Source organism: Eleutherodactylus coqui, chromosome 4 (assembly GCF_035609145.1).
Source record: "Eleutherodactylus coqui strain aEleCoq1 chromosome 4, aEleCoq1.hap1, whole genome shotgun sequence".
NCBI lineage: Eukaryota > Metazoa > Chordata > Amphibia > Anura > Eleutherodactylidae > Eleutherodactylus > Eleutherodactylus coqui.
In genome coordinates this window covers 152,513,313-152,540,237 of record NC_089840.1, presented here as the reverse complement: position 1 = coordinate 152,540,237, position 26,925 = coordinate 152,513,313, and the positions used below count along the sequence as shown (strand labels likewise).

At 47.2% G+C, this 26,925-nt stretch overlaps 1 protein-coding gene across 1 annotated transcript in view; it reads right to left on the bottom strand.

Annotated features, from left to right (window-relative positions):
• CACNA1S (calcium voltage-gated channel subunit alpha1 S) overlaps window positions 1–26,925 on the bottom strand; it is a 1,022,072-nt gene that overhangs the window by 476,524 nt on the left and 518,623 nt on the right. Inside the window, exon 21 of the mRNA XM_066600322.1 lies at window positions 26,724–26,830. Within this exon, the coding sequence (XP_066456419.1) occupies window positions 26,724–26,830 (107 nt within the window). The remainder of the gene's footprint in view (window positions 1–26,723; window positions 26,831–26,925) is intronic.

Below are 26,925 nucleotides of genomic sequence, written 5' to 3'. Positions count from 1 at the left end.
CGTGGACAAGCACAGGCGGGCAGGGCCACTATATCTCTCTGACGGCACATTGGGTGAATTTAGTGGAGGCTGGGACAGAGTCAGAGCCTGGGACCGCTCACATCCTACCCACCCCCAGAATTGCGGGCCACAGCTCGGTGGTGGTATCTGCGGCGGTATATGCTTCCTCCACTAAAGCACCCTCCTCCTCCTCCTCCTCCAACGCAACCTCTGTCTCGCAATCAAGATGTGTCAGCAGCAGCACGTCGCCAGCAGTCGGTGTCGCGCGTCGTGGCAGCACAGCGGTGGGCAAGCGTCAGCAGGCCGTGCTGAAGCTACTCAGCTTAGGAGAGAAGAGGCACACGGCCCACGAACTGCTGCAGGGTCTGACAGAGCAGACCGACCGCTGGCTTGCGCCGCTGAGCCTCCAACCAGGCATGGTCGTGTGTGACAACGGCCGTAACCTGGTGGCGGCTCTGCAGCTCGGCAGCCTCACGCACGTGCCATGCCTGGCCCACGTCTTTAATTTGGTGGTTCAGCGCTTTCTGAAAAGCTACCCACGCTTGTCAGACCTGCTCGGAAAGGTGCGCCGGCTCTGCGCACATTTCCGCAAGTCCCACACGGACGCTGCCACCCTGCGCACCCTGCAACATCGGTTTAATCTGCCAGTGCACCGACTGCTGTGCGACGTGCCCACACGGTGGAACTCTACGCTCCACATGTTGGCCAGGCTCTATGAGCAGCGTAGAGCTATAGTGGAATACCAACTCCAACATGGGCGGCGCAGTGGGAGTCAGCCTCCTCAATTATTTTCAGAAGAGTGGGCCTGGTTGGCAGACATCTGCCAGGTCCTTCGAAACTTTGAGGAGTCTACCCAGGTGGTGAGCGGCGATGCTGCAATCATTAGCGTCACCATTCCTCTGCTATGCCTCTTGAGAAGTTCCCTGCAAAGCATAAAGGCAGACGCTTTGCGCTCGGAAACAGAGCTGGGGGAAGACAGTATGTCGCTGGATAGTCAGAGCACCCTCCTGTCTATATCTCAGCGCGCTGAGGAGGAGGAGGGGGAGGAGGATGAGGAGGAGGGGGAAGAGACAGCTTGGCCCACTGCTGAGGGTACACATGCTGCTGGCCTGTCATCCTTTCAGCGTGTATGGCCTGAGGAGGTAGAGGAGGAGGAGGAGGATCCTGAAAGTGATCTTCCTAGTGAGGACAGCCATGTGTTGCGTACAGGTACCCTGGCACACATGGCTGACTTCATGTTAGGATGCCTTTCTCGTGACCCTCGCGTTACACGCATTCTGGCCACTACGGATTACTGGGTGTACACACTGCTCGACCCACGGTATAAGGAGAACCTTTCCACTCTCATACCCGAAGAGGAAAGGGGTTCGAGAGTGTTGCTATACCACAGGACCCTGGCGGACAAACTGATGGTAAAATTCCCATACGACAGCGCTAGTGGCCGAAGCCGCAGTTCCGAGGGCCAGGTAGCAGGGGAGGCGCGGAGATCAGGCAGCATGTACAGCACAGGCAGGCCAACACTCTTTAAGGCCCTTGACAGCTTTCTGGCTCCCCAGCAAGACTGTGTCACCGCTCCCCAGTCACGGCTGAGTCGGCGGGAGCACTGTAAAAGGATGGTGAGGGAGTACGTAGCCGATCGCACGACCGTCCTCCGTGACGCCTCTGCCCCCTACAACTACTGGGTGTCGAAGCTGGACACGTGGCCTGAACTCGCGCTGTATGCCCTGGAGGTGCTTGCTTGTCCTGCGGCTAGCGTCTTGTCAGAGAGGGTGTTTAGTGCGGCTGGGGGAATCATCACAGATAAGCGTATCCGCCTGTCAACCGTCAGTGCCGACAGGCTAACACTCATCAAGATGAACAAAGCATGGATTTCCCCAGACTTCTCTTCTCCACCAGCGGACAGCAGCGACAGAATGAATAGTGTGTGGCACATAGGTTCCCCATTGCTATGCCCACGTGTGCAGCTCCAGATGGAGGTGGCACAGGATTATATTTCTCATTGCTTCTGTAAAGCATTGTGGACTACCGCCCCGCCCCTTTTAAAGAGGGTCGCTGCCTTGCCGTGCCAACCCTCTGCAGTGTGTGCCTGCGGTTCCTCTGGCAGACGCACTTATAAATAGACATGAGTGTGGCGTGGCATGAGGGCAGCTGAAGGCTGCGCAGGTACAGTTTGGTGTGCGCTGTGGACACTGGGTCGTGCAGGGGGGGTTGGTCAGCATGTAACCCAGGAGAAGTGGCAGCGGAGTGTCATGCAGGCAGTGATTGTGCTTTGTTGGAGGTAGTGTGGTGCTTAGCTAAGGTATGCATTGCTAATGAGAGCTTTTCAGAAGTAAAAGTTGTTGGGGGGGGGCACTCTTGCCGCTATTGTGGCTTAATAGTGGGACCTGTGAACTTGAGATGTAGCCCAACATGTAGTCCCTCGCCTGCCCTATCCGTTGCTGTGTCATTCCCATCACTTTCTTGAATTGCCCCGATTTTCACAAATGAAAACCTTAGCGAGCATCGGCGATATACAAAAATGCTTGGGTCGCCCATTGACTTCAATGGGGTTCGTTATTCGAAACGAACCCTCGAGCATCGCGAAAAGTGCATCTCGAGTAACGAGCACCCGAGCATTTTGGTGCTCACTTATCTCTAATTATGTACGTAAAATTTTGACGCCAATTCTTTTGCACATAGAATTTAACAATCGAGTTGGGACCCATTAGCTTTTCCTATTTATGTCATAATCAATGCTTGTGCCAAATTTCCCCTTTCTATGACATTGGGAAGTGAGTGATTTAGATTATGTACGTTAAATTTCGACGCCAATTCTTTTGCGCTAGAATTGAATAATCGAGTTGGGACCCAATTTCTTTTCCTATTTTGGAGATAATCTATGCTTGCGCCAAATTTCATGTTTCTACGACATCGGGAAGTTGGAGAACTTTTGGCGAGTCAGTCAGTCAGTCCGTGAGTGAGTGAGTGAGTCAGTGAGTCAGTGAGGGCTTTCAGCTTTATATATATAGACTAGCTGATATACCCGGCTTCGCCTGAGTTACTTTGGTACTGGTGTTTATCTGGTGTTCACATGGAAAATCTTCTGAAGTCGTGGTAACTTTAGAGATACCGGAAAAACATATGTTCACAATTTTGCATAGTTCTCTGCGTTACCCAGGAAACACCACGGGGAGGTAACCATGCGACGTTTCCTTTATATAAAATGACATCAGGAAGTGAGAGAATTAGATTCCATACGTAAAATTTGGACGCTAATTCTTTTGCATTTAGAATTGAATAATCAAGTTGGGACCCATTAACTTTTCCTATTTATGACATAATCAATGCTCGTGCCAAATTTCATGTTTCTATGACACCAAGAAGTGAGAGAATTGGATTCCGTATGTAAAATTTGGACGCTAGTTCTTTTGCGCTAGAATTGAATAATCGAGTTGGGACCCATTAGCTTTTCCTATTTATGACATCATCGATGCTCGTGCCAAATTTCCCATTTCTATGACACCGGAAAGTGAAAAAATTACATTCCGCACGTAAAATTTCAAAGCCAATTCTTTTGCGCTAGAATTGAATAATCGAGTTGGGACCCATTAGCTTTTCCTACTTATGACATAATCAAATACTCGTGCCAAATTTCACGTTTCTATGACACCAGAAAGTGAGAAAATTACATTCCGTACATAAAATTTGGACGCTAATTCTTTTGCGCATAGAATTTAATAATCGAGTTGGGACGCATTCGCTTTTCCTATTTATGACATAATCAATGCTCCTGCCAAATTTCACGTTTCTATGACACCGGAAAGTGAGAAAATTACATTCCGTACATAAAATTTGGACGCTAATTCTTTTGCGCATAGAATTTAATAATCGAGTTGGGACCCATAAGATTTTCCTATTTATGACATAATCAGTGCTCGTGCCAAATTTCACGTTTCTATGACACCGGAAAGTGAGAAAATTACATTCCGTACGTAAAATTTGGACGCTAATTCTTTTGCGCATAAAATTGAATAATCGAGTTGGGACCCTTGAACTTTTCCTGTTTATGACATAATCAATGCTCGTGCCAAATTTTAAGTTTCTATGACATTGGGAAGTGAGAGATTTAGATTATGTACGTTAAATTTCGACGCCAATTCTTTTGCGCTAGAATTGAATAATCGAGTTGGGACCCAATTACTTTTATTTTGGAGATAATCTATGCTCGTGTCAAAATTCATGTTTCTACGACATCGGGAAGTTGGAGAACTTTTGGCGAGTCAGTCAGTGAGTGAGTCAGTCAGTGAGTGAGTGAGTCAGTCAGTGAGTCAGTGAGGGCTTTCGTCTTTATTAGAGACTAGCTGATATACCCGGCTTCGCCCAAGTTAATTTGGTACTGGTGTTTATCTGGTGTTCACACGGAAAATCTTATGAAGTCGTGGTTACTTTAGAGATACTGAGGAAAAACATATGTTCACCAATTTGCATAGTTCTCTGCGTTACCAAGGAAACACCACGTGGAGGTAACCATGCAACGTTTCCTTCATATAAAATGACATCAGGAAGTGAGAGAATTAGATTACGTACATAAAATTTGGACACTAATTCTTTTGCGCTTAGAATTGAATAATCGAGTTGGGACCTATTAACTTTTCCTATTTATGACATAATCAATGCTTGTGCCAAATTTCATGTTTCTATGACACCAGAAAGTGAGAAAATTAGATTCCGCACGTAAAATTTGGACGCTAATTGTTTTGCGCATAGAATTGAATAATCGAGTTGGGACCCATTAGATTTTCCAATTTATGACATAATCAATGCTCGTGCCAAATTTCCCGTTTCTATGACACCGGAAAGTGAGAAAATTACATTCCGCACGTAAAATTTGGACGCCAATTCTTTTGCGCTAGAATTGAATAATCGAGTTGGGACCCATTTGCTTTTCCTATTTGTGACATAATCAATGCTGGTGCCAAATTTCACGTTTCTATGACACCGGAAAGTGAGAAAATTACATTCCGCACGTAAAATTTTGACGCCAATTCTTTTGCGCATACAATTGAATAATCGAGTTGGGACCCATTAACTTTTCCTATTTATGACATAATCAATGCTCGTGCCAAATTTCCCGTTTCTATGACATTGGGAAGTGAGTGATTTAGATTATGTACGTTAAATTTCGACGCCAATTCTTTTGCGCTAGAATTGAATAATCGAGTTGGGACCCAATTTCTTTTCCTATTTTGGAGATAATCTATGCTTTTGCCAAATTTCATGTTTCTACAACATTGGGAAGTTTGAGAACTTTTGGCGAGTCAGTCAGTGAGTCAGTGAGGGCTTTCACCTTTATATATATAGATGAGTGAGCACCAAAATGCTCGGGTGCTCGTTACTCGGAACGAAATTTTCGCGATGCTCGAGGGTTCGTTTCGAGTAACGAACCCCATTGAAGTCAATGGGCGACTCGAGCATTTTTGTATATCGCCGATGCTCGTTAAGGTGTCCATTTGTGAAAATCTGGGCAATTCAAGAAAGTGATGGGAACGACACAGCAACGGATAGGGCAGGCGAGGGACTACATGTTGGGCTGCATCTCAAGTTCACAGGTCCCACTATTAAGCCACAATAGCGGCAAGAGTGCCCCCCCCCCCTCCCAACAACTTTTACTTCTGAAAAGCCCTCATTAGCAATGCATACCTTAGCTAAGCACCACACTACCTCCAACAAAGCACAATCACTGCCTGCATGACACTCCGCTGCCACTTTTCCTGGGTTACATGCTACCCAACCCCCCCCCCCCCCCCCGCACGATGCAGTGTCCACAGCGCACACCAAAGTGTCCCTGCGCAGCCTTTAGCTGCCCTCATGCCACACCACCCTCATGTCTATTTATAAGTGCATCTGCCATGAGGAGGAACCGCAGGCACACACTGCAGAGGGTTGGCACGGCTAGGCAGCGACCCTCTTTAAAAGGAACGGGGCGGTAGCCCACAATGCTGTACAGAAGCAATGAGAAATATAATCCTGTGCCACCGCCATCAGGAGCTGCACACGTGGGCATAGCAATGGGGAACCTATGTGCCACACACTATTCATTCTGTCAAGGTGTCTGCATGCCCCAGTCAGACCGCGGTTTTTTATAAATAGTCACAGGCAGGTACAACTCCACAATGGGAATTCCGTGTGCACCCACAGCATGGGTGGCTCCCTGGAACCCACTGGCTGTACATAAATGTATCCCATTGCAGTGCTCATCACAGCTGAGGTAACGTCCGATTAAATGCAGGTGGGCTTCGGCCAACACTGCATGCCCCAACCTGACCGGGGTTTTTAATTCATAGACACAGGCAGGTACAGCTCCCTATTGTGAAGTCCCTGTGGACTGACAGCATGGGTGGGTGCCAGGAAGCCACCGGCGGTACATAAATATATCCCATTGCATTGCCCATCACAGCTGAGGTAATGTCATGTTTAATGCAGGTGGGCTTCGGCCCACACTGCATGCCCCAGTCAGACTGGGGTTCTTTAGAAGTGGACACATGCAGTTACAACTCCGTGTGGACCGACAGCATGGGTGGCTCCCTGGAACCCACCGGCTGTACATAAATGTATCCCATTGCAGTGCCCATCACAGCTGATGTAACGTCAGCTTTAATGCAGGTGGGCAAAAAATTAATTAGATTCCACAGTAGGCGAGGGCCCCAAAAAATCGGTGTACCAACAGTACTAATGTACGTCAGAAAAATTGCCCATGCCCAACCAAGAGGGCAGGTGAAACCCATTAATCGCTTTGGTTAATGTGGCTTAATTTGTAACTAGGCCTGGAGGCAGCCCAGTTAAAATAAAAATTGGTTCAGGTGCAAGTTTCAACGCTTTAATGAGCATTGAAACGTATAAAAATTGTTTACAAAAATTATATGACTGAGCCTTGTGGGCCTAAGAAAAATTGCCCGTTCGGCGTGATTACGTCAGGTTTCAGGAGGAGGAGCAGGAGGAGGAGGATACATATTATACACAGATTGATGAAGCAAAAGGTCCACGTTTTTGATGGTGATAGAGAACAATGCTTCCATCCGCGGGTGCAGCCTACGTATTGTTTAGGTATCGCTGCTGTCCGCTGGTGGAGAAGAGAAGTCTGGGGAAATCCAGGCTTTGTTCATCTTGACGAGTGTACGCCTGTCAGCACTGTCAGTTGACAGGCGGGTACGCTTATCTGTGATGATTCCCCCAGCCACACTAAACACCCTCTCTGACAAGACGCTAGCCGCAGGACAAGCAAGCACCTCCAGGGCATACAGCGCGAGTTCAGGCCACGTGTCCAGCTTCGACACCGAGTAGTTGTAGGGGGCAGAGGCGTCACGGAGGACGGTCGTGCGATCGGCTACGTACTCCCTCACCATCCTTTTACAGTGCTCCCGCCGACTCAGCCTTGACTGGGGAGCGGTGACACAGTCTTGCTGGGGAGCCATAAAGCTGTCAAAGGCCTTAGAGAGTGTTCCCCTGCCTGTGCTGTACATGCTGCCTGATCTCCGCGCCTCCCCTGCTACCTGGCCCTCGGAACTGCGCCTACGGCCACTAGCGCTGACGGATGGGAATTTTACCATCAGTTTGTCCGCCAGGGTCCTGTGGTATAGCATCACTCTCGAACCCCTTTCCTCTTCGGGTATGAGAGTGGAAAGGTTCTCCTTATACCGTGGGTTGAGCAGTGTGTACACCCAGTAATCCGTAGTGGCCAGAATGCGTGTAACGCGAGGGTCACGAGAAAGGCATCCTAACATGAAGTCAGCCATGTGTGTCAGGGTACCTGTACGCAACACATGGCTGTCCTCACTAGGAAGATCACTTTCAGGATCCTCCTCCTCCTCAGGCCATACACGCTGAAAGGATGACAGGCAAGCAGCATGGGTACCCTCAGCAGTGGGCCAAGCTGTCTCTTTCCCCTCCTCCTCATCCTCCTCCCCCTCCTCCTCCTCCTCCTCAACGCGCTGAGATATAGACAGGAGGGTGCTCTGACTATCCAGCGACATACTGTCTTCCCCGCCTCTGTTTCCGAGCGCAAAGCTTCTGCCTTTATGCTTTGCAGGGAACTTCTCAAGAGGCATAGCAGAGGAATGGTGACGCTAATGATTGCAGCATCGCCGCTCACCATCTGGGTAGACTCCTCAAAGTTTCCAAGGACCTGGCAGATGTCTGCCAACCAGGCCCACTCTTCTGTAAAGAATTGAGGAGGCTGACTCCCACTGCGCCGCCCATGTTGGAGTTGGTATTCCACTATAGCTCTACGCTGCTCATAGAGCCTGGCCAACATGTGGAGCGTAGAGTTCCATCGTGTGGGCACGTCGCACAGCAGATTAAACCGATGTTGCAGGGTGCGCAGGGTGGCAGCGTCCGTGTTGGACTTGCGGAAATGTGCGCAGAGTCGGCGCACCTTTCCGAGCAGGTCTGACAAGCGTGGGTAGCTTTTCAGAAAGCGCTGAACCACCAAATTAAAGACGTGGGAGAGGCATGGCACGTGCGTGAGGCTGCCGAGCTGCAGAGCCGCCACCAGGTTACGGCCGTTGTCACACACGACCATGCCCGGTCAGAGGCTCAGCGGCGAAAGCCAGCAGTCGGTCTGCTCTGTCAGACCCTGCAGCAGTTCGTGGGCCGTGTGCCTCTTCTCTCCTAAGCTGAGTAGTTTCAGCACGGCCTGCTGACGCTTGCCCACCGCTGTGCTGCCACGCCACGCGACACCGACTGCTGGCGACGTGCTGCTGCTGACACATCTTCATTGCGAGACAGAGGTTGCGTTGGAGGAGGAGGGTGGTTTAGTGGAGGAAGCATACACCGCCGCAGATACCACCACCGAGCTGGGGCCAGCAATTTTGGGGGTGGGTAGGACGTGAGCGGTCCCAGGCTCTGACTCTGTCCCAGCCTCCACTAAATTCACCTGGACCTTGGCAGTAACCGCGTTGGTGAGGGCGCGTACAATGTTGCGGGAGACGTGGTCGTGCAGGGCTGGGACGGCACATCGGGAAAAGTAGTGGCGACTGGGAACTGAGTAGCGCGGGGCCGCCGCCGCCATCATACCTTTGAAAGCCTCCGTTTCCACAACCCTATACGGCAGCATCTCCAGGCTGATAAATTTGGCTATGTGCACTTTTAACGCTTGAGAGCTCCAACACTTGTGCTTGTGACGGCTGGACGGTGCGCTGAGAGACATTGGTGGATGGGGCCGAGGACAGCGGAGGTGAGGGTGTGGGTGCAGGCCAGGAGACGGTAGTGCCTGTGTCCTGAGAGGGGGGTTGGATCTCAGTGGCAGGTTGGGGCACAGGGGGAGAGGCAGCGGTGCAAACCAGAGGCGGTGAACGGCCTTCGTCCCACCTTGTGGGGTGCTTGGCCATCATATGTCTGCGCATGCTGGTGGTGGTGAGGCTGGTGGTGGCTCCCCGGCTGATCTTGGCGCGACAAAGGTTGCACACCACTGTTCGTCGGTCGTCTGCACTCTCAGTGAAAAACTGCCAGACCTTTGAGCACCTCGGCCTCTGCAGGGTGGCAAGGCGCGAGGGGGCTGTTTGGGGCTGTTTGGGAAACAGTTGGTGGATTATTCGGTCTGGCCCTGCCTCTACCCCTGGCCACCGCACTGCCTCTTCCAACCTGCCCTGCTGCTGCACTTGCCTCCCCCTCTGAAGACCTGTCCTCAGTAGGCGTAGCAAATCAGGTGGGGTCAGTCACGTCATCGTCCTGCTGCTCTTCCTCCGAATCCTCTGTGCGCTCCTCCCTCAGACTTACTCCAATTACTACTACCTGAGTGATAGACAACTGTGTCTCATCGTCCTTCTCACCCACTGAAAGCTCTTGAGACAGTTGCCGGAAGTCCCCAGCCTCATCCTCCGGACCCCGGGAACTTTCCAAAGGTTGGGCATCGGTCACGACAAACTCCTCCGGTGGGAGAGGAACCATTGCTGGCCATTCTGGGCAGGGGCCCGGGAACAGTTCCTGGGAGTCTGCCTGCTCCTCAGAATGTGTCATTGTAATGGAGTGAGGAGGCTGGGAGGAAGGAGGAGCAGCAGCCAGAGGATTCAGAGTTGCAGCAGTGGACGGCGCAGAATTCTGGGTGGTCGATAGATTGTTGGATGCACTTTCTGCCATCCACGACAGGACCTGCTCACACTGCTCATTTTCTAATAAAGGTCTACCGCGTGGACCCATTAATTGTGAGATGAATGTGGGGATGCCAGAAACGTGCCTCTCTCCTAATCCCGCAGCAGTCGGCTGCGATACACCTGGATCAGGAGCTCGGCCTGTGCCCACACCCTGACTTGGGCCTCAGCGCCCTCGCCCGCATCCACGCCCTCTAGGCCTACCTCTACCCCTCAGCATGCTGTATTACCAGTAGTGCAGAAACAGAACGCTGTAATTAAATGTGCCACTTATTGGCCTGTGGTTGGAGGCTGACTTCCCTTACGGAACGCAAAGCAGAGCCAGGAAACAATTTTGCGCACGCCTGTAGTGAGACGTAGGTGCGTATGACTGAGCTAGTGGAATTCACAGCGCAGAAGCAGTCAAGTGGCCAAAGGCCAGTAGTAGGCCTTAAGTATTTTGCTTCTATTTTTTTAAAATGCTGAACTGATACAGCAGACAGATACTGTAGGCAGCGTATAATATTATGTATACTCTTTCCCTCTGGCAGGATGACGGCGATCATGTAACAGAGACAGCAGATCCAGGAAACAATTTTGCGCAAGCCTGCTGTAACACTTAGCTGCGTATTAATTAGGACTACTACCCCCAGCAGATAGATACTGTAGGCAGCGTATAATATTATGTGTACTCTTTCCCTCTGGCGGGATGACGGCGATCATGTAACAGAGACAGCAGATCCAGGAAACAATTTTGCGCAAGCCTGCTGTAACGCTTAGCTGCGTATTGATAAGGGCCAAGAGGGGCTGTAAAGAAATTAATAAATGTCGCTAATCAAAAAGGAGTTAATATATTTTGCTTAGTAATCTATTTGAATCAATAAGGTTGAATACTGCAAATATTCTATTCTGCTCTGAAGGACTCATGACTATTGAGTAATAGGCCAAACGTCTGATCTAAGTGGAAATCAGGAAGTTAAGAACAGATGTCTTGGGATTTAGCAAGACGGGGCCTAACCGCAAAGAGTTTTCAGCTCTTACTCTAAGAGTCATGTGAAATCAGCTATTTTCTTAAAATGTCACAAGTTTTTGATGAATGATTATGTCATAAGTTTATTGTCAGATATAGAAGTCATGAGTTTAAGATGTATGGAAATCACGAGGTTATTCCCTGTATTACCAGAGGTCGCATCCCTGCGTGGGCGATCTTCTATATAAACTGAGACTATGCCAATAAAGAGTTAGAGTTCATTGTTTCACCATATACCGGGTAATGGTCAGTACTTTGACTCTCAAGGAGCGCTCCTGCTTAGGTCAATTCGGAACCGGACAACATAACTGACCAGTCTGTTTGAACAAATTAACCCTCGACAGTTCTTGGCGCCCAACGTGGGGCGGGGCTTACCTTTACGGGACATCGCAACCAGTAGACTGAAACAAACTCCTGGCCCGTTGACGTGGATATTGGATCCGGAGACTCCAGACTAAAACACCGGTGTACAGGTAAGAGCTTATCTTACTATTATACAGTCTGGATTCTTTTGATCTGTGTGTCTCTAACGGACTAGAGGTATGTTGTTGCCTGTTTCCTATATTTTCTGCCCCGTCCATATTTTAGAGTGAATAAGTTCATTTAACTGTCCTAGACGGAAGAACTCACTCATTGGGACTTAAAGAGTCATGTTGTCTGTATTGGAGATTGAAATAATTGTTATTGTTATAGTCTCATTTCTGGCAGTCATATTCTTACTCTGGATCTGTTATAATATTACTAAAAGTTCCCTAAGAGGCGAAGTCTGGTCTCCCCTGAATCCTAGTGTTTGAAGTTGACCACGTTTTAGTTCTGTAAATCTATTCCGGGACAGGGAACTGTGTGTTCCCAGATAGTCTCAGTGATTATCTTAGTTTACTGTGTGAAATATACGTCCTGTATACTTAGTGAAGAATAGTCGGAAGTGGTCAAGATGGGGTCTGAACAATCTAAGATATATCAGACTCCTATTGAGATAATTAAAGATAGAGAAGGGGAGGACATTTGCAGACAAGCCTATAAAGTTTACAAACGTATAGGCCTCAAGAAGGCGGGAACATTCAATTATGAATTTTGGTCACAATATGAGGATAAGCATAGAAAGGAAATAAGAAATAAGGGTTTGGAAAAAGGCATGAAGGCTATTCTGGACTGCTCTAAAACAGCAGAAGACGAACACTGGGACTCCGAATCCCGAGGCGAGGGCATTTTAGTTTATTGTCCTATGCCCCGGCCACCAATAGACGTTCCCATGGAAACCCCTACGGTTCCATTAGTCTCTCCTGTCGTCCCGGCCGTTCCACCAATGTCTCCAAATAATCCCTTTAATTCTCTGTATCCCAATTTGCCGCCCCTGCCTCCTACGTATCCACAGGCTACTGCCCAGATGGATACACCTCCCTACAGCCCTCAATCAGGATCCCCGGGCCCTGAAGTAAATAGAGGTCCGGCTTGGGATTGTCCACGTTGTGGTCAACAGAATGCCTGTTTTAGAGAAATCTGTACAGTATGTGGGACTCCACGTCCCAGGGATCAGTGTAGACAACCGATTCCCTTGTTCCCAGTTACAACCTCCACTACCCATTATAGAGAACCAAACAGACCGAGTCCACCATTGGGCACGGTCAGACAAGAGGACACTGACAGACCATCGTCTTCTAATGACAGACCTACGGACGCACATAGACCAACTCCCGGGTCTACAGTCACTACATGGCGACCCTGGAGCGCCACAGACCAGATGGCACTGTGTCAGCAACTGCCCGATCCCCAGACAGAGCCAGCAGCTTTCCATAGAAAGTTGGAAGTCATACAGAAAAACTACTCTGCCACTTGGACAGATATGGAATGTCTTATGAATGTAAAATGTCCTCTGGGCCTTTACAATAGTATTGCTCAATTTTGTGGTCTTGAAGATTGCCCAGATGACCCCCAGACATTACCTAGTGGTACTCAATATGTGGACAAGGTTAAAACCTGGTTTAAGGATAAAGCCCAAGAGAGACGTACAGCCCTAACCCAGTGTAGACAGAACAAGGGCGAGTCTATTGAATGTTACTTTGGCCGTTTAGAGGAAGTTGGCAGAGATCTGGGTTTATATGATTGTCCAAAAGCAATACGTAATGCTGCTTTTTGTGAAGCCTTTATGCAAGGAATAGATAAGCGCCTGTCTGAACGCGTTAAAGCATGTACCCCCGATTGGCGACAGGCCAAACCGCGTGATCTATATAAGAAAGCTGTAGGATTTGTCATGGACACAGAAGACCACGCAAAGGGTGTTATGGTTAAACATTACACCATGGAGGGGGACACAGTCCGACTTAACGACCCCAGGCGGGAGACCCGTAAGTGTTATAACTGCGGGAAGACTGGACACTTGGCCCGTAATTGTAGAGCCCCTAAACGCCCTAGACAGAACATGTCAGACGAAAGGGGGCAACAGGGAAGTACGGCCAATACCACATCATCCCGCCCACAGGGAAACAACGGGTATACCAATTACCAATGAAGGTCTGGCACTCCTTCCCCCGTGTCCCTTATAGTTACTGACGCACGTGGGCCACAAATTTTTCAGCCTCTAAAAATCCAGGGGAAGGAGGTGCCCTTTTTAATTGACACAGGGGCCACTAAATCATGTGTCAGTACCTCACAAGCCAATGACCTTAGTATTCCCCTCTCAGACTCCATAGCCATAGCCGTTGGAGTGTCCGGTGAACCAACACCCATGCGTGAGACCGAGCCCATAGAAGTCTCCTTTCAAGGGTCACGAGTCCTCACTCGCTTCCTGGTGTCACCCGCTGGGGATTGCATCATGGGAACCGATGTGATGGGACCCCTGGGGTGCTGTATTCAGCTCCATCCTTCCGGTGAGGCTCATGTCAGTACCTCTGCGGCCGACCACCAAGTATTCTGTCTCATGGCAGCAGACTTGGTCACTCCGCCTCCTTCTTGTACTGTATATGTGTTGACCCCAGAAGATACACAGGTTCTCTCAGCAGTGCCAGAGACCCTTTGGGCAAAAGGGAAGACAGACTTGGGCCATCTCCACGTACCCCCAGTCATGGTATATCTCAAAGATGGGGAAAAAGCCCCCATGATCCGCCAATATCCCCTAGCCATGGCACAGGAAGACGCAATAGCCTCCACTATTACAGAGTTATGTGCCTTGAATGCTTTAAAACCTTGCGTCTCACCCGCTAACACGCCACTTTTCCCAGTTAAAAAGAAAGGGAAGAAAGGTGAACCTGATACCTACCGGATGGTTCACGATCTAAGAGAAATCAATAAGGTGACCATCCTAGAAACACCTTTGGTCCCCAACCCTTACACTCTGTTGTCCACCATACCATCCGGAACCTGTTGGTACACTCTGATCGATCTCGCCAATGCCTTTATGTCCGTCCCGATCCACCCCGATTGCCAGTACCTGTTCGCCTTCACGTTCCGAGGAAAACAGTACTGCTGGACTGTCCTACCACAAGGGGCACAAAACAGCCCAAATCAATTCACCCGATGTATGAGGCTTGTACTTGATGCATGGACGGTCCCACCAGGTGTGGCCCTGCTTCAGTATGTTGATGATCTCCTACTCTGTGCACCGGACAGACCTACCTGCGTTGCGGCCTCACTCAGCCTTCTTTGTTTTCTTGCAGACAGCGGGTGTAAAGCCAGTAAAGACAAATTACAGTTTTGCAAATCTCATGTTGTGTTTCTTGGTCACTGCCTAGGTCCTGGTACAAAACACCTCACGCCAGAACGTACCAAGGTGGTGGAGGACATGCCACTCCCTACCTCCCATGCTCAGTTGCGGACATTTCTGGGGTTAGTTTCATATTGTCGGCCGTGGATTCGCTCTGCCTCCATGACCATGCAGCCTCTGTACGACTGTCTGAGTTCTAAGCCATTTGCTTTGTCTCCGGAAGCCGAGTCAGCTTTCCATCAGCTGAAAATACAGATCACCAGTGCTCCGGCACTGGGTCTGCCAGACTATGATAAACCCTTCCAGATGTTCGTGACTGAGATGGCGGGACATGCTACTGCCGTCCTCACACAAGAGCATGGTGACAAAAAGCGCCCTGTAGCATACTACAGTGCACATCTTGATGCAGTAGCCAGGGGTTCACCCTCCTGTGTAAGAGCAGTTCTGGCTGTACAAGCACTACTTGAGAAAGCTTCTGAGGTGGTCCTAGACTACCCTCTTGTGGTCCTCACGCCCCATGACGTACATGGAATTCTGACACAGGTGAGCCGTAGACATCTGTCTCTTGCTAGACAGGTTAAAATGGAACTTGCAGTACACTCTTCATCCAATGTCTCATTTCAACGTTGCACAACTTTGAATCCGGCCACCTTACTGCCATTAGGTGACACTGATTCAAAAGGGGGAGTAAGCACAGGGGATCAACTTTTTGTCAATTCCCTAGGCGAAGAGGAAGCTTTTGACGCCGAGCACCAGCATGACTGTGCTGCTCTGATGGAGCAGGAGACAGCTGGATTTGCTCATGTCACAGATAAGCCACTCCTGAACCCCCACCTTGAAATGTTTGTGGATGGATCACGATACCAGAATGAGATGGGCAGATTTGTGACAGGGTTTGCTGTAGTATCAATGAATGAAGTACTGATAGGCCGCGCCTTGCCCCCACATATGTCAGCACAGGAAGCGGAGCTGTGCGCTCTGACCGAGGCCTGCAAGTTAGCCCGGGGAGTCACTGCTAATATCTACACGGACTCCAGGTACGCGTTTGGCGTTGCGCATGACTATGGGCCGATTTGGCGCGCGCGGAGCTTCCTAACAGCTCAAGGCAGACCGATAAAGAATGGTGAGGCAGTAAGTAGTTTAATGTCAGCTATCATGCTCCCGAAGCAGGTAGCCATAATAAAGGTAAAGGCACACACCCAAGGGGACTCCTTGGAAAGCAGAGGCAACGAGAAGGCAGACGGAGCAGCTAAGGCTGCAGCCCTGCTGGACTGGAGGGCACCCGTGTGCAGAGTTCAGACCAGGTCCTGCCCAGCGGAGGAGGATCCTGATCCCCCTGCCAAGGACCAGACCCTCTCTGTCCCACCACAGAAGGAGGTGGACCTACTCCCCTCAGGGCAAGAGCAGGAGCGCTGGGCAAGTGCAGGGGCAGTAAAAGGAAATGAAGGTTGGATGATGGGTTCCCGTATGTGTTTACCTGCGGCTGCCTATCCTAGTATGGCCCTTTTGGCTCATGGAAAGGTGCACGCTTCTCGTAATGCCATGGTAGCCCTGGTGGAGAAAATGTGGTACGCTCCGGGATTTGACAGGATGGCAAAGGCATACGTCAAGGCTTGTGAAATCTGTGCACTACACAACCCCGGTCAAGTAGTAAAGACCCCTCGGAAGTGCACTCCGCGACCTTTGTACCCCTTCCAGAGACTACAGATAGATTACATCCAGCTGCCCAGATCAGGAAGGTATGAGTATGTCTTAGTATGCGTTGACCTCTTTTCCGCGTGGCCCGAGGCCTACGCGGTCACGAAGGCCACTGCCCAGGCCACTGCAAAAAAACTTGTGTCGGAGTTAGTGTGCAGATTTGGGGTACCAGAGACCATTGAGAGCGACCGTGGTACTCACTTCACTGGTGAGGTAATGAAGGAAGTCATGTCCGCCTTAGGAGTAGAGCAGGCCTTTCACACCCCCTATCATCCGCAGAGCTCCGGAAAAGTAGAAAGACTCAATGGCACCCTCAAACTTAAGATACAGAAAGCCATGGTTGAAACAGGAAAACCTTGGCCCGAGTGCCTACCTCTGGCCCTCTACTCAGTACGGACCACGCCAAATAGGAAAACAGGACTGTCTCCTTATGAGATTCTCTTTGGCTCCGTGCCCAGGTTAGGACTGTATCACCCCCAAGCTCTATCCCTGGGTCATGATAAAGTTACTTCCTTTGTGCAGGACTTATGCCAAAAGCTAAAAATAACGCACGACCTAGTTTTCTCTTCTATTCCAGACCCTGATAGTTTGGAAGGATCCCACTCTCTGCAACCTGGAGATTGGGTGGTGGTAAAGAGACACGTCAGAAAGACTTTGGAACCTCGCTTTGACGGACCATACCAAGTGCTGTTAACCACTCCCACCTCGGTCAAGCTAGAAGGCAAACCCACTTGGATCCATGCCTCACACTGCAAGAAAGTTCCAACACCTCAGCACCACGAGGGGGGTGGAGAGTAAGCCCAACCCAGGGTGGGGGAGGAGGATGACAACCTGGACACCAGCATTGATAGTCTGGATAGGTGTATTATTTACCCTTTGTTTTCTTGGACTACTCTCTTTTCGGGACAATTCCTCATCAACTGTCGATGTAAGAAGAAGATGGACTGTTTGGGAGGAAGGACACCCCAACATGTGGGAATACTTTGCAAAGGACGTACTGAATATTTCCCACATGTGCATGCCCAACCTGCGGAGTGGGGAAGATATTTTACGGACTTGCTTACTGTCTATCCCCACTCCAATAAAGACACTTCGCGATATATATATTCAATAGTGCATAATGATAGTGATGTGGAAGAAAGCAATGTTATTCAGGAAAATACCTTTCTTAATGTATATGAATATTGTCCCCATTGTGATGCGGTCAAACATACACTTTATATTTCACACAAACAAATGGTAAGAGATTTGTTTAGATACAGGAAAACAATAATGCATTTTAAAAAGTCAGATGTCGGCTGTGATCTTGGGACTTGTTCCGATCGCCATATTTGGGGTCAAGAAGGAATTTTTCCCTTTTATACAAGGATAATTGGCTTTTTCCTAAAAGGGTTTTCGCCTTCCTCTGGATCAACTCAGCCTCAAAATTCCCCATAATTGTCATGCTGTTGTGTATATATATAATAATCAAAGTCATAATCTCTTGTGTGAGCAAATGTACGGCAAAAGCCTTTGCAGCCCCTGTGTAGGCCGACCCCTGCTGGATGAAGGCAGAACATACGGCGGTTCCTTCCAGTCTTGTCACTAGGTAGTGTAGGGTCAGGGTAACGCGACCTGGACGTGTTCACCACTAGAACTAACTCCAGGAGGGACAGTGGTGTGGGTGAAGATTAGGGAATCCCCTGCCGTGCGTACCTGTGCACGCTACTAGTATTGTAACATCATACTAGAGACGCCTTATATGGACTAGTCGACCAATAGGACCTACCTCGACTATGACTTCTCAATATAGAACTGGACCCTGCGTGTGTCTTCCTGATGTCCAAAATGGGGGAATGATAAGGGCCAAGAGGGGCTGTAAAGAAATTAATAAATGTCGCTAATCAAAAAGGAGTTAATATATTTTGCTTAGTAATCTATTTGAATCAATAAGGTTGAATACTGCAAATATTCTATTCTGCGCTGAAGGACTCATGACTATTGAGTAATAGGCCAAACGTCTGATCTAAGTGGAAATCAGGAAGTTAAGAACAGATGTCTTGGGATTTAGCAAGACGGGGCCTAACCGCAAAGAGTTTTCAGCTCTTACTCTAAGAGTCATGTGAAATCAGCTATTTTCTTAAAATGTCACAAGTTTTTGATGAATGATTATGTCATAAGTTTATTGTCAGATATAGAAGTCATGAGTTTAAGATGTATGGAAATCACGAGGTTATTCCCTGTATTACCAGAGGTCGCATCCCTGCGTGGGCGATCTTCTATATAAACTGAGACTATGCCAATAAAGAGTTAGAGTTCATTGTTTCACCATATACCGGGTAATGGTCAGTACTTTGACTCTCAAGGAGCGCTCCTGCTTAGGTCAATTCGGAACCGGACAACATAACTGACCAGTCTGTTTGAACAAATTAACCCTCGACAGTATTAATTAGGACTACTACCCCCAGCAGATAGATACTGTAGGCAGCGTATAATATTATGTATACTGTTTCCCTCTGGCAGGATGACGGCGCTGATGTAACAGAGACAGCAGATCCAGGAAACAATTTTGCACAAGCCTGCTGTAACGCTTAGCTGCGTATTAATTAGGACTACTACCCCCAGCAGATATATACTGTAGGCAGCGTATAATATTATGTATACTCTTTCTCTCTGGCGGGATGAAGGCGATCATGTAACAGAGACAGCAGATCCAGGAAACAATTTTGCGCAAGCCTGCTGTAACGCTTAGCTGCGTATTAATTAGGACTACTACCCCCAGCAGATAGATACTGTAGGCAGCGTATAATATTATGTATACTCTTTCTCTCTGGCGGGATGACGGCGATCATGTAACAGAGACAGCAGATCCAGGAAACAATTTTGCGCAAGCCTGCTGTAACGCTTAGCTGCGTATTAATTAGGACTACTACCCCCAGCAGATAGATACTGTAGGCAGCGTATAATATTATGTATACTGTTTCCCTCTGGCAGGATGACGGCGCTGATGTAACAGAGACAGCAGATCCAGGAAACAATTTTGCGCAAGCCTGCTGTAACGCTTAGCTGCGTATTAATTAGGACTACTACCCCCAGCAGATAGATACTGTAGGCAGCGTATAATATATGTATACTGTTTCCCTCTGGCAAGATGACGGCGCTGATGTAACAGAGACAGCAGATCCAGGAAACAATTTTGCGCAAGCCTGCTGTAACGCTTAGCTGCGTATTAATTAGGACTAATACCCCCAGCAGATAGATACTGTAGGCAGCGTATAATATATGTATACTGTTTCCCTCTGGCAGGATGACGGCGCTGATGTAACAGAGACAGCAGATCCAGGAAACAATTTTGCGCAAGCCTGCTGTAACGCTTAGCTGCGTATTAATTAGGACTACTACCCCCAGCAGATAGATACTGTAGGCAGCGTATAATATTATGTATACTCTTTCCCTCTGGCGGGATGACGGCGATCATGTAACAGAGACAGCAGATCCAGGAAACAATTTTGCGCAAGCCTGCTGTAACGCTTAGCTGCGTATTAATTAGGACTACTACCCCCAGCAGATAGATACTGTAGGCAGCGTATAATATTATGTATACTCTTTCCCTCTGGCGGGATGATGGCGATCATGTAACAGAGACAGCAGATCCAGGAAACAATTTTGCGCAAGCCTGCTGTAACACTTAGCTGCGTATTAATTAGGACTACTACCCCCAGCAGATAGATACTGTAGGCAGCGTATAATATTATGTATACTGTTTCCCTCTGGCAGGATGACGGCGCTGATGTAACAGAGACAGCAGATCCAGGAAACAATTTTGCGCTAGCCTGCTGTAACTCTTAGCTGCGTATTAATTAGGACTACTACCCCCAGCAGATAGATACTGTAGGCATCATATAATATTATGTATACTCTTTCCCTCTGGCGGGATGATGGTGATCATGTAACAGAGACAGCAGATCCAGGAAACAATTTTGCGCAAGCCTGCTGTAACGCTTAGCTGCGTATTAATTAGGACTACTACCCCCAGCAAACACGCAGTAAACTGAAGACGGTCACAGGCAGCCCAAATATAGTATTTTTCCCCAATTTTTTGGAAAAAGCCCACTGCCTATATAGCCTGAATATCTCTTTCCCTGCCTCACCAGTACTGGCCCTATATTCTGTACAATGACTGCAGACTGCGGACGCAATGCTCTGCACGCCCGATATACAAAAAGAAAAATTGTGCAACACTGCTAAAAGCAGCCTCAACAGTACTGCACACGGTCAGATGTGGCCCTAAGAAGGACCGTTGGGGTTCTTGAAGCCTAAAATAACTCCTAACGCTCTCCCTATAGCAGCTCTGGCACCAGCAGCACTTTCCCTGATCTCTGTCAGAATGCATCTGTGGCGAGCCGCAGGAGGGGCTGATTTATATACTCGGGTGACACCTGATCTCGCCAGCCACTCACTGCAGGGGTGTGGTATAGGGCTTGAACGTCGCAGGGGGAAGTTGTAATGCCTTCCCTGTCTTTCTATTGGCCAGAAAAGCGCGCTAACGTCTCAGAGATGAAAGTGAAAGTAACTCGAACATCGCGTGGTGCTCGCCTCTAGTAACGAGCATCTCGAACACGCTAATACTCGAACGAGTATCAAACTCGGACGAGTACGTTCGCTCATCTCTAGTCTTTATATATATAGATAGAGGAACCAGGCAGGGGTGCCCCCCTGTCCCTGGCCCTATTTGCTTTAGCTATTGAGCCACTGGCGGAGGCCATCCGCAATAAACCGAATATAAAGGGGGTGAAGTTGGGTGGTCATGAATATAAAGTTAGCCTATTTGCGGATGACCTCCTGCTGACCTTATCCAAACCCTTAACGACATTATCGAACTTAATGTCTATTTTTAGAGACTTGGGGAGCTCTTTCGGGCCTACGAGTAAACAGATAAATCAGAAGTAACTTAGATCAACACCCCAGAACACGTTAAGAATTTGATTGATCTCAATTTTAACAAAAACAACATTATTTTACATTCTTGGGTGTCAGTATGACTACTTCAATTCATTCCCTGTATAAATAGAATTATCCCTCCATACTTAAGAAAGCGTGACTGGCCCAATGGGTTATATGCCTAGGTAGCGCATATAGCCCACTCTGGGTGAACATTGAGAAAAGACGTATATATCCACACCCGATTTCGTCCTTACCTGGTCTACAGATCTCTTCCTCTAGGATTGGCTTTCCTATTATTCCCTTTTGTTGTGGAGAAGTTTAAATATAACCTGTGCTCTAAGCCCTACCCAATGCTACCGATAATCCCCAACACGCAATTCCCACCAAGTCTGGACCTATCATGTTTCACATGGTGGAGAAGCAATCATATAACTACATTATGCCACCTCTACTATAAGTCAAGATTAATCACCAAACAACAATTTTTGACCACATTCAAACCACCCATACAGGAATACCTACGGATCAATCAGGTGTTCCATCCCTACCTCTACCCCCCATTCTTCCCAATCTCACCCCATTTAAAAACCTTTGTGCTAATGACCCCTCTCAGAAAATATCTCTCTCATATGTATATGGTATGCTGAACCATCCTATAGCAGGGGGAAAACTATCATTCATGAGAAGGTGGGAGGAGGATCTGGGGATTGAGATGACCCTAGAAACATGGCAGCATTGTTGCTCTATGATCTCTAAGGGTAGCCACCAAGTTTCTCTTATGGAAACCTCGGTTAAAATTCTTCATGGAACGTATTTAGTTCCACAGAGAGTCCACCGTGTGTACCAATCCTCCTCCCCGCTCTGTTTCTGAGGTTGCCGATAAGTTGGGAACATGCTCCACACCTGGTGGTCCTGCAGGGAGATTGTTAAACTGTGGTCACAAGTCCACAGGTTGATAAATCGCTTGTTTGTGGGCCCAATTCCTAAATCTCCCAAGGTCTTCCTCCTAGGAGATTGACCGCTGAGGCTTAAATTTAGAGCCCATCAACTTATTCAGGTTTTCTGTATGGCCGCGAGGATCCATATTACTTTCAAATGGAAAAAACTCAAGTTTTTCCTTCCCTGAGGCTACCAATAGAATATCAATAATTATGCTCTACGAAAGGATCCACGCTATCAGAACGGACGCCCTACCCAATTTCCTTAAAACATGGCAACCCTGGATTGACTATCTAGAAGTCCCAGGGCTACATTATAATTTATCTTCTACCTAACCACCCTACCAGAAGCCAATTCCTGATTTTCAGTATACAAACTGAAAATAGATATGGATCCACGACGACCCCATGTTAAATACCTTTGTTACCCCTTCCAGTACAATGTTATAATAAAAATTACACTACTTCAAGTCAATAACAATGAGCCCCTTGTGCGGGGAATTAAGAATGTGGTACACCAGTCATATTTGAATGAAAATTTTTATACAGATAAATAAAAACCGTTGAAACTAAAAATTTGTTTTGCCCCACCATCATCACCAGGATCTACTGATTCAGGAACAGAAGAAATTGAAACAGATTCAGAGACTGAGACAGATGACCATCAGGACACTGAATGTCCCTCACCTTTTGACCTAAAGAATCAAATATCGTGGTACCAAAATCCTTTTGCCAGGCTGTTATATTAGCGACCAGCATCTATACCACCATCACCAGTAACACCTCAGATTCCAGCCCTTGCACCACCATCACTATAACCATCACAACTACCCTTGCGGTTGCAGGACTAACTTTTCTACCTTAACTTATTGAATCCTGTGGATTATACAAATACCCTTCAATTTATTATAGCTTATGCAACAGCGTGTTGCAAAGCAACATTCAAACATATATGCCTCAAGAGACTTCTTGATGATCCTAAAAGTTTTATTGTTCTGTCATAGATTGCTCACTTTAAACCTGTCATTTTCAGAGACACTGGACTAGTGCACTGCACAATTCATCCTGAACTCTTTATTATTATGTTCATTTGCACCGCAGGTTTGCCAAGCTGAAACTACTGTCATATTGCATATATCTTTTTTCAGGATTATCGCATACATATGGAATCTTTAACAGAACTGAAAAGTAATGATGTGTGACTATTGCGTAACTAGTGAATTCCTTCACTTACAGGTTGCCTACTCTACAGTACATGATTGTTCAAATGTCATTTACTGCATTAATATGTTTATACGAAAACTGTCTGAATGTGGGGATAAGAATAATGTAAGGATTTACAGCTGGCTGGGATGTAGGATTTTGACCTAAGCCGTACGTATTCCCTAAAATAACTTGCAAATTCTCTAATTCCTAAAATAATGTGCTGTAACTAAACCCAGTAGGTATACTTCTGCGCCCCTCAGATCTCAATACATACATAGTGGCCTAGAAGGTCCTCCAGTATAGCCACACAATCGTTCTGTAACACCTAGCTATGTGCTCCTAGGAGACATAGACGGTGCTGTATGTCAGAAAAATCCTGTTTTCCCCTTTCTTCACAAGCTAAAACTAACTGCTTGGCAACACCTGGCTGCTGATAGGCTGCTTGTCATGCAAACCCTGATTGGTAGAGGGGGATGGTGTGAGAGTCCAGAGCGGAAAAATAGCAGGGTGAGGCAGGATGTTGGGGGGAGGTGAGGAGAAAAAGTGTGGGAGTGAAGGCAGGAAGTGAAGGAGGAATTAGGAGAAGTAGTGAGGAAGTAGTCGGAGGAGGAGTACGTGAGAGGAGGTGCAGCAGCGTGGAGTGCATTTAACATGTTCCTGTTGGAGAAGGCAAGGATTTTACAAGTTTCCTAACAAGCTGCAGTGTGGAGGATACAGTGTGGGACCCATCTACACAACAGTTAGTTGTACATCCCCTGTTAACAGTGAAGCCAGGGAAGTGTAAAGAGGCCCATTACTAAAATATCTTCACCAGCTGCCAAGCAATTGCCAGAGTAACCGAGCAGATAATTAGGACTGTGGGAATCCCTCTGAGTAACCTTTTAAGGCAATTAGGGAGAGAGAGTGTTGAAGATTCAAATGTCTTGCATCTTAATGAAAGCGTGGAGCAACGTTAATGTCTACCGTAAAGTACTATCACTGCCATTGCTGAAGAATTGTACTTGTTGTTTCTTGCAATTGTTACCAAAGCTGTGTAAACTGAGTATCTCTAGTTTGCACATCAAGGTTACAAGGAGTTGTGTCAATTATTTCTACACTTATTCTCAGAGTCTGTTTACATAGAGATACTGGCGTCCCGTGACAAACCACCATTAATATTGTTGACTGTAATAACCCTTTTGCCACTGTGCGCAATTGAGCCAGGCACCTTTGCCGCCATTGCAAGGAGAGATCGCAGAGCCACCTCTTAGACATCAGAGGTAAACAGATACATAGTAAAAAGCCCCATTCACTAAAACTATGACTTGTGCTCCATTGTAACAATCAAGTATATTCCTCTCACTTCCAAAGATTTAGACACAAAGATGCCACCACTACATCCAATAAAAGACTATACTTTTAAATGTCACTTTCCCTCTCCTAGGATATTTAAGTATCAGGGATATGAAAAGTGACAAACTTTATTCACAAAAAAACTTTTGTGATCACATGCTATTTTTTAACCAATCGTAATCATTTGGCACACACCATACACAAGCGGTGCCGGACATTGATTATAATGAGATCCGCCCCAGACGAAATAACACAACATACTGCACTATTTTGCGCTGGATTTGCACCAGGCGTTTTGAACTTGAATGAAGCCTAAACAAGCAAAATAGGATAAAACAAAACAAACAGAAACTACAGAGCTACCAGGAGGGATCACATTTACATGGATAGCTGAATGTGCTGAGACATTTCCATACGCAATTGCAATTTGTTTCCATGTTCAAAAAATAAGGACATGCAAAATTCAACAGTCCCTCACATACCTTAGAATATCATGACACGAGGTGCTATGCTAGAATGCCAAATTTGGCACCTGCACCTCCTTATAACACCAGGGAAGTTTTCATTAGAATAAAGTAAGTTTTTCCCTATTTTTTGTAGTCTACACTATGGGGTCTTTTTATAGTCAGCTGTGTCTCATAGTCCAAAAGTTGTATGGTTTTTGTGTCCGTGAAGCTTACTTGTATCAATGAGCTGCTATAAATATCAGTTTTCTGGCTGAAAAAAACATGCTCCAGAAGAAGCAAAGTCTGCGAAACTTGAGTTCATCTGGAGCAAATGGACCCTTGAGCTTCTGTTATGGTTTATATGCTGTATGATTTTATAACTTTTTGAATCTAATAAAATAACTCACTTTTCACACGCATTAGTGTTTATTGCACTATATTCTATTTGAATATCTTGTGAATTAAATGAAAAGTATCATGCAGTCTATTTGAAGATCGGACACAGAGTTGGTCTCCTTCCCTGGAGCGTGGAAATCGCCATCCATTCTCCACTTGGTTTTATTGGCTGTGCACAATTCATACCATGTGAACACAGACCTGTTGATCAGGACATTCTTGAAGTGCTGCACCTGTTAAAACGCAATCTGCATGGGTGACTTGCATATGATCTTAGATTAACATCATAGAAGATCATCAGCCCCTGCTGTCTGTGGATGGCTTGTTACTTTCAATTTAAGTCATCATTTTCAGACTTGACCCCTGACAAAGTAGAAAATATCAAAATGCGAGTTGGAGTACATGTACCACTCTCTGAGGAAAGAGAATTTTATTTTGTCTGAGTTATTGGTGCTCATCAGCAGCAACTGTACAAGTCTATCTGGTACTTTGCTATATGCGTCAGCAGTACACGTCCCACAGACTGGTCTATGCTACTGTAGATAGAACCCCCCCCCCCCCCTTCTGAGCCAAGCAGTCATTATATCCCATAATACACCCACTATTGCAATGCAGGGATGTAGCTAAAGGCTCATGGGCCCGGGTGCAAAACTTTATCTTTGGGCCCCCCAACTTCTCTTAACCCCTTAATGCAGAGGCATAACTTGAAGCTCCTATGCCCCAATGCAAAACCTGTAACAGGGCCCCCAACAATAATGCTTTATTCATAGCATTGGGCTCCCTATATAAAGAAGAGAGGCCATATGGGCCCCCTAAGGCTCCTGGGCCCGGATGCAATTGCATCCCCTATAGTTACGCCAGTGCTTCTAATGGAAATCCAGATGAATACACAGCACACAAATTCTTATAAAGATCAACCAAATATTGAACTAGTCAATAATTCTTGCTCACTGTATGCCACTAGAGATCAGAGAGACTCCAACCACCAAGAGATCCAGCATGTTAAAGCAGTTTCTGCAGAATGAACCTTTATGCAGGAAGGCTCCATATACAGTCATCTAGGGAAATAGAGAAATATGTTTAAGGAATGTTTGCACCATATTAAATAATATAGAGCAGGGTCCATGCAGAGGGGGCTTTGGGATGTATCTTT